The sequence below is a fragment of the Barbus barbus genome, assembly GCF_936440315.1.
Source record: "Barbus barbus genome assembly, chromosome: 13".
NCBI lineage: Eukaryota > Metazoa > Chordata > Actinopteri > Cypriniformes > Cyprinidae > Barbus > Barbus barbus.
Genome location: NC_136741.1, coordinates 31,341,774 through 31,350,000, shown reverse-complemented (window position 1 = coordinate 31,350,000; position 8,227 = coordinate 31,341,774). Strand labels below are relative to the sequence as shown.

General features: G+C 38.8%; 1 protein-coding gene across 3 annotated transcripts in view; it reads right to left on the bottom strand.

The window, feature by feature from the left end:
* LOC306879548 (potassium voltage-gated channel subfamily KQT member 2-like) overlaps positions 1-5,461 on the bottom strand; it is a gene marked incomplete at both ends in the record, with an annotated part of 44,555 nt that extends 39,094 nt beyond the window's left edge. For all 3 annotated transcript variants that reach the window (XM_079432574.1, XM_079432575.1, XM_079432576.1), the window contains one exon: positions 5,169-5,461. In XM_079432574.1, coding sequence (XP_079288700.1) covers positions 5,169-5,461 — 293 coding nt within the window. The remainder of the gene's footprint in view (positions 1-5,168) is intronic.
* Between the last annotated feature and the right edge of the window lie 2,766 nt (positions 5,462-8,227).

Genomic DNA, 8,227 nt, shown 5'->3' with positions numbered 1-8,227 from the left:
AAGCTATTCTGATGCAAAGAAAATGGATAGTGAAACAAAAAAGCTCACAGTTGATTATCAACGAATAATAATTACATTTGGGTCTGTTCATCACACACATCTATTATGTAACATCAGAAGACCTTCACATCTTCACATCACCTGACATTCACATCAAGACTAAAAGCTTGAACTGATTCTTTGGTTACTATAAATCAATGCTTCATCTCATCAGAAAGTGCATGTTTATGAGGTGCTTCTCCTTCATCACTGTAATGGTGTGGCAAACTAACAGCTCCATATAAACCAGCCGGAGCGCCTCATGAATCAGACGCTTTACTGTGTTCATCTGGTGCAGGGCCGATTGCCCGGACGCATCTCTGTCGGACTAAAGTCATGCTGCTTTTTTCACAGCAAACTTAAATGGTGGTGCCTGATTCACACCTGAGCTGAGAGCACACACACACACACACACACACACAGACAGACAGACAGACAGACACACACACACACACACACACAGACAGACAGACAGACACACACACACATGCACGCACACACACAGTCTCCCTGGCTCTGTAATGATGGGTATTAATCAGAAAACTGCTGACGCTGGTTGCAGAAAGACAACGGCAACCAAAAGGCCACATAAGACATGAGTTTTACAGCACAATGTCATCACATGAGAGACATTCATCACGTCAGCAACACAGAGGTTATTCTCAACAAACACTCACTCTCACTATATAGCTTTATCTCCTTTTGGTGAGTAAATGAAGACTTCATAAAATTGCATCTTTTTCACAAATGTGACCCTGGACCACAAAACCAGTCATAAGTGTACATTTTTCAAAATAATACATCATCTGAAAGTCTGTAGCTATTGCTACAAATATACCCCAGCAACTTAAAACTGGTATTGTGCTCCAGCGTCACAAATGTTAGTGAAGGATAAAACTAACACAAACACTGCAGTAAAAACCTGTTTTTTAAGTGGTTAACTGGTTAACTGTAACAAATCTAATGGGACATCTAATGGGAATTTTACAATAAAATATGGCCTTTGGAAGTTAGAAATAAGGCAAAAAACTGTAAAATTGACATAATTCCCTTTGTGACTGCACAGTTTTCAGTTTACAGTTTCTTCTTATTTTTATCTCATCAGTTATGGACATTAAGTTTTATGTTACATTTTATATTATTAATGTTTACTGCATTATTTCATGGTGTTTTGTATGCACCTGCTATATTAGTATTTAATTCAGCATGTGGGAAAGCTACTTATAATGAACTTAATTCATCAAGTGGTGTTTATAAGGTAGCTTACAAAAGGTACAAAGCACATTATAATAATGTAGTATATTAACTATTTCAGTTAAAGAAATATACTTTTTTTAATGTCAGTTAATGCAATATACATTTTTTACTGTAAATTTATGTTCAACCTGCAACACTTAAAATGTAGCTATCATATTTTTCATCTTAAAGTTCTGGCAACCACGGCTACTATTTATTTATTTATTTATTGTAGTATGTAACAGCTTCAATTGAACATCAGGACTCTCATCGTTTGACTCAGCACCTCTAAAACATCGTGTCAGCACAGTTTTGAGTCATTTATTTATTTAACTCATCCTCTCTGGTTTCCAAACTGTCTACTACGATTAGCAGTTTTTGCTGACTTCAGCTTGTTACTCCGCAGTTTTCTGCCAACGTGCTTCATACTTCTTCATGACATGGAAACACAGTGGTTCAGACACATCTGCAGTTTCAAAAACACCTTATTATTGACTGCAGACTACCAAATCAAAACATATAATGTGTTTCTATCTTAAAATATCACATTAAGTACAGCCTTTTTATACATAGCGTCCCAAAGCAGCTGAATAGATTTGAGTGAGACTAAGACGACTATGGCATGGAAAGAAACCATGGAGAAACTAATCCTGTATCTACACCCACACAGCTGCTAATTTGACCAGATATAATCCAGATGCTCAGGATTCATGATAACATTGACTAATGAGTCCATTGTTTAATTAAATATAATTATGATAAAAAGTAAACCAGATAAAGAGAAACAAGTAGGCTACATCAGATAGGAAGGGGGAGAAATGGGGAACAAAATATTCGTTTTCAGCTGTGAAGACAAAAAGATAACAAAACAGATGCCAAAAAGGTAATATGACGTCAGGTAACTAAAGACTGTGACTACATTACAGTCCTGAGTAATAAGAAAACAAAAGGAATATAATATGCACAATTCATTTATTAATTATTTCACCATTAATCAAGGGAATTAAAAACACCATTAAGAGTCAATGTTGCTGTTTTGGGCTGGTTGAGATGGTATTTTTGAGCTTGAGCTTGCAAGGACATCCTCTCCAGGTCAAAATGACTGTAACATAACAATTATGATGTTTGTGCATCAGTCTTTAACTATAAATGATCTTTATTTCCATTCTTTTTGTATCTAATGACCTAGTATCAGAGTTTTATATGTGAAGTGAGTGTAAATGCTGTTCCTGCTCATGCATCTGTGTCTCAGGACTGCTGTGAGATTCACGGGAGCTGTTCACATGCCGCGGTGCTGAAACCAGCGCCTCACATTGCCTGACTCACGCTTAATTGAGTGAGATTAGACGCGGTCGGAGGGTAATGCTGTGAAGATACGCGCACTGGTATCGCTGTACGCTTCAAAACAGGGTCGCTGGTGAGCACAGCTACATCTGCAGCTGATATCACCAAACATGCTGTAAATATATCATTAAACTTTGATACAACCGACAATGGTACATACACACTTAAAAATAAAGGTGCTTCACGATGCCACTGAAGATCCTTTTTTGTTCCATAAAGATCCTTTAACATCTGAAGAACCTTTCTGTTTCATTAAATGTTCAGATTATAAAAAGGTAAGAAAGAGATGGAACCTTTGACTGAATGGTTCTTTGTGGAACCAAAATAATTTTTTCTATGGCATCGCTGTGAAGAACCTTTTAAGCACCTTTATTTTTAAGAGTGTACCCGATACATTAATCATGGTACAGATAATCACTCAGATTCACAAAGTAATGCCACAGTATATGATTGTAATGGTAATTTGATGCATGCAAACTGACCATGCTGAATTTTCTGTTTCAGTTCTTGATTAAACACTGTTTTTACAGCATGTTTTGGTGATTGCAGACGTTTGTTTGTCATTCTGCCTTCAGTGTTTTGCTCTGATTGTACCCGATGTTGATCACGGGTTAATAATACAGTACGAGTTACAAAAGATCCAGATCTGGATGTGGAGAGAATGAGAAACAACGCAGGTTGACGTGAGCTCTGGACAAGCGAAAACAAGGGAATGTGAAACTAAATCTCTTACAAGCTTGAAATGCGCCTCTAAATGACATTCGATTGGATTTCTTCAGCTTGTAACAAGAACCTTCAATCCCAACACATTGTGAGCATGAAATCTGAGCCTGAAAATATTCTCTGGGTAAATAATAACTATCAGTATCACAAAACAAGCTTTCAGAGTGATATAATGAACCACCGAAAAGGCACACAGACACATATTCTGTGGATAAAACAATCTCCCATTCAACTGCGTTAGATGAAAAACAGAAGCACAGAAGACGACAGCTTCACTTTGGTGCTAAACAATCCAGTTGTGATGATTCATTTCACCTGGATACTAAACTGAAATATTAATCCCATTAAAGGTTTAAGGCATCTTCTCAGATGAGCAACCAGAAGGAAAATGCACCATCTTCTGTCGCTAAAACAAGTACACATCAGTCAAATGCATGAAATGCACAACAAGAAGAACAAGAGCCTAAAGGACATTCAACCACAAACACAATAATTCATTTCAGTATAAAAATGTTCTTTAGGCATATATGATTCTTAATGCCAACTAGTCACATAAATAAACCTTTTGACAAGTCTTTAAGAGTGGTACAATAATCTAGCAGAAGAAAGGACACATCATCTTATATTAATACAGCAGATCAATCCTGCCACTCTATAAAGATGGCAAACATGTAAATGCTTTTCCACAAGGAACAGAAGCCAAAAGAACACAATGATCGTGAAAGGGTTCTCTGGGCAGATCTGGCTCTAAACTGAACAATTAATACCATTAAAAAAGCTTTAATCTTCTTAGAATGACATAATAAGCAACCAGAAGGAACGGCACCATCTTCTATGCAATAACTTCTGTCAAATGCATGAAATGCATCAGATAACAGTTCATTGTTGTGTACCATCCCTTATGTATTAAGAACAAGAGCCTACAGTCCCAAACAGAATGATTCATTGTAATTTAAGAGGGTACTTTGGGTGGCAATTCATATAAATAAGGCTTATTTAGAATGATATATTAAACTGAAATGCAGCAGATAACAGTTCACTGTCATGTACAAACCCTTTACCATGAAGAACAGAAGCCTAAAGTCCCAAACAGAATGATTCACTGCAGTATATGAAAAATTCTTTGGGCATATATCCATTTAAACAAAGCATTTTAAGAGTAACAGAATAAACAGAGGAAAAGTCACATCATGTTCTATTAGGCTAGCAATCCTGTGCTTTTCTACAATGAACACAAGACAATGCTCTTGAAAGGGTTCTTTTGGGCAGATCTGGCTCTATTGCTTTAATCTTCTAAGAATGATATAATGAGCAACCGGAAGGAATTGCACCATCTTCTATTATGATAACTTCTGTAAAATGCATGACATGCACAACAGAAATGCAGCAGATAACAGTTCACTGCCATGTAACAACCCTTTACCATAAGGAACAAGAGCCTCAAGTCCCAAACGGAGCGATTCGCTGCAGTATATGAAACGTTCCTGGGCAGATCGTCATTTAAACAAAGCATTTTAAGAGTAACAGAATAAACAGAGGAAAAGTGGCATCATGTTCTATCACTGGAACAACGCTGTAAACGTTTTCATTAACAAGACGCTGTTAATGAAAGGTTTCTATGGGCAGGTCTGGCTCTAATCTGAACTATTCATATTAAAGAAACACCAAGGATCCCTTTGTTCGATTAATACAAAGGCGAAACAGAAAGCTGCCCTTCTTCTATCGCCACCCTGTAAACATCTCATCAAGTGCGCGAACAAAAGCGAGATGATGCCAGGCAGTGAGCCTCCAGAAGCTCTTTGTTTTGATGGCCAGCGGATACTCACACGTAAGCGTGGTAGATGAACGCCCATCCTCGAGGTCTCTCCAGAACATTGTAGAGGAAATTCTGCAGGCGTCGGTAGAACGCGTTGCGCTTCGGCGGCCTCTTCCCGGAGATGCTGGAGCGCTGTTTGCTCAAAATGCTGCCGCGCTTCGTCGCCTCCGCGCCCGCGATCAACAGCGCGCCGTCTCGGCTCGATTCCGTGGCGCCCGCCTCCAGCCCCACGAAGCCCACCTTCAGCTTCTTCTCGGCCTGCGGCGCGGGATACACGCCGCCGTTGCGGGATTTCTGCACCATGCTGGAGATGCTGCTGTCGTCATGGAGATCCGCCGGTGCTGATGCTGCGGTTCTTCCGCCCTTCGCCAGGTGCGAGCATCACTGCGTGGCGCTGAGGAACGAGAAGCCAATAGCGACGCGAAGACGATCTGCACTCACACTCTCTCTCTCTCTCTCACACACACACACACACACACACACACACACACACCCTCCCTCTCTCTCTCGCTCTCTACACAGGTTTGACTCTGCCCGGACAACTATAGTTTTGGTGTTGCGAATGTAATTAGTCCTGTTTGGGTTTCCAAGGCGAGCATTTTATATCATATCGATTTTTGTTTTTGTTGTGATCCAGATTTAATCGATAAATTACCTTTCGGTAATTGCGGTGTAATTAGCTGGTCGCCCCTGCTTTATCTCAAAATCCTCTAAACCAGCCTTCAGACTATAGCACGACTGACTTAGACTGAATTAAAAGATTTAATTATTTTTTTCTTGGAGGTAAGCAACTTTTTTATTATTATTTTTTATTTGCATTTTAATTGCACGACTTGTTCGGGTTTCAAAAGCAAGCATCATACACAACCTTATATCCATTATTGATTTTTGTTTTTGTTCTGAATCCAGATTTAATAGATAAATAAATGCCCTTTCAATAATTGCCTGTAATAGTCTAATTAGCTGGTTTAAGTTAGTCACCCCTGCTTGATTCCAAAACCCTCTAAAACCAATTAAATTGTGTCAAATTAAAACAAAATGCAACAGAATTTTACTGTTGGACAGGCAAAAATGCTAATATGTATGGTGAAGAAATAATTCTCCATCATGCAGTACATAATACCAGGATGCTCTTTGTTTTGTTTGTTTGTTTGTTTTTTTAATATTGTTTTGAGAATAAAAGTCAAATGCAGATTTTATATTATAATGTTGGAGATTTCAGAAAGCTTTGGGAATGTAACCCAAAAAAATACATAGTGCATCAGATGATCTTTCATTTGTAGAAGAGTTATGAAAAGGAAAATGGTATGAAGAGAGTTGGATTACAGTGAAATCTGACCAAAGCTCAATATGACCATGTCTCCATCAAATACATAAAACCCAGTATTTCTGCAAGTCTACATCAGCATGAGCTGATTCTGGGTTGTTGTGTGTGTATCCGAGATGTCAAAAAAAGCTAACAGATCACCCTAATTCACATTCACACAGCACAAAGATCCAGCGCTTGCCTCCTGGGCTGCTGAATGAAGCTCTGCGTACTCTCTTCATACTGAAGCTCCGTGTGTTTGATTCCAGACCACAGCAGCATCTCCCGAGACATGCGAGAGCCGCTCCAGACCCTGCTAATCAAATCAAGAGCGATCTCAGATCATTCAGCTCACATCAGACCTGCCAAAGACCAACACTCAGGAACAGCACGTTCAGAAATCATCTCATGATGCTTTCAGAGCCACTGAAGCATATGAACCCTTATGCTAAAATTCTGAATAAAATCAATACATTCTGGGTTAAACTGACTCATAATTGCTGACTCATAAAACAAAAACATTGTAACCTTTTTTTTTTTTTTTTTCAGGGAATGAAAAAAAAAATAAAATAAAAATAAAATAATTAAAACCACCTTCCCTGAACATTGTAACCTTTAACAATAGTACTTGCCTTTAATCATGAAATCTGCAGGTCAAATTGACCTGCTAACATCAAAATTGTAATTTAAATTTTATATGCATGTCCCACAACACCTCAGAGCATGTTCATGACCCTAAATGAGAAATAGTCACAGAATTTCAAGAAAAAACATCCTTTTAAGCAGTATTTGTAATTTGCTGTGGGTCAAACTGACCTGGATCATAATATAAGCATTAGAGACCCACATGCTTTATGTTCACGGCCAGTGCATGACTTCACAAAGACTTGACGGTTAATGCTGCTATTGGTTTGAGCACATCACTAACAGTAGCGGTGAGCCCCAGTGATGCAGGACTTCCTCAAAAACAGTGAGTGCAGACGATCTAAAGGCAGATGTGTTATTCTCTCATGGCCTTCTATATTTAACAGCATATTCACTGCAGCTTCTCTCCAGTCATTCATCTCAGTCCTCGACAACCTCAGAACAAACCAGCACCGAGTCCCACAGACGTCCTTCAGCATCTGAGGATGACAGTGAGGTCTACTGAATTATACAGGAGAATAACGGTACAGCAGGGGATAAAACATCTGCTGAACTCGCAAATTTACGTAGACCTACACATCAATGTGTTCCTTTAGCCAAATGGAGCTCTATAACTGTTACTAATTTCTCTGAGAATGGAAAACATAATATTCCTTATTGACAAAAATAATGTACAATGCAAGCATAATGCCTTTAGTAAAATATATATATACACTCACCGGCCACTTTATTAGGTACACCTGTTCAATTGCTTACTAACACAAATTGCTAATCAGCCAATCACAAGGCAGCAACTCAATGCATTTAGGCATCTAGATGTGGTGAAGACGACTTGCTGAAGTTCAAACCGAGCATCAGAATGGGGAAGAAAGGGGATTTAAGTGATTTTGAACGTGGAATGGTTGTTGGTGCCAGACGGACTGGTCAAAAACTGCTGATCTACAGGGATTTTCACGCACAACCATCTCTAGGGTTTACAGAGAATGGTCCGAAAAAGAGCAAATATCCAGTTGTGTGACGAAAATGAGGTCAGAGGAGAATGGGCAGACTGGTTAGAGATGATAGAAAGGCAACAGTAACTCAAATAACCACTCGTTACAACCAAGGTATGCAGAATA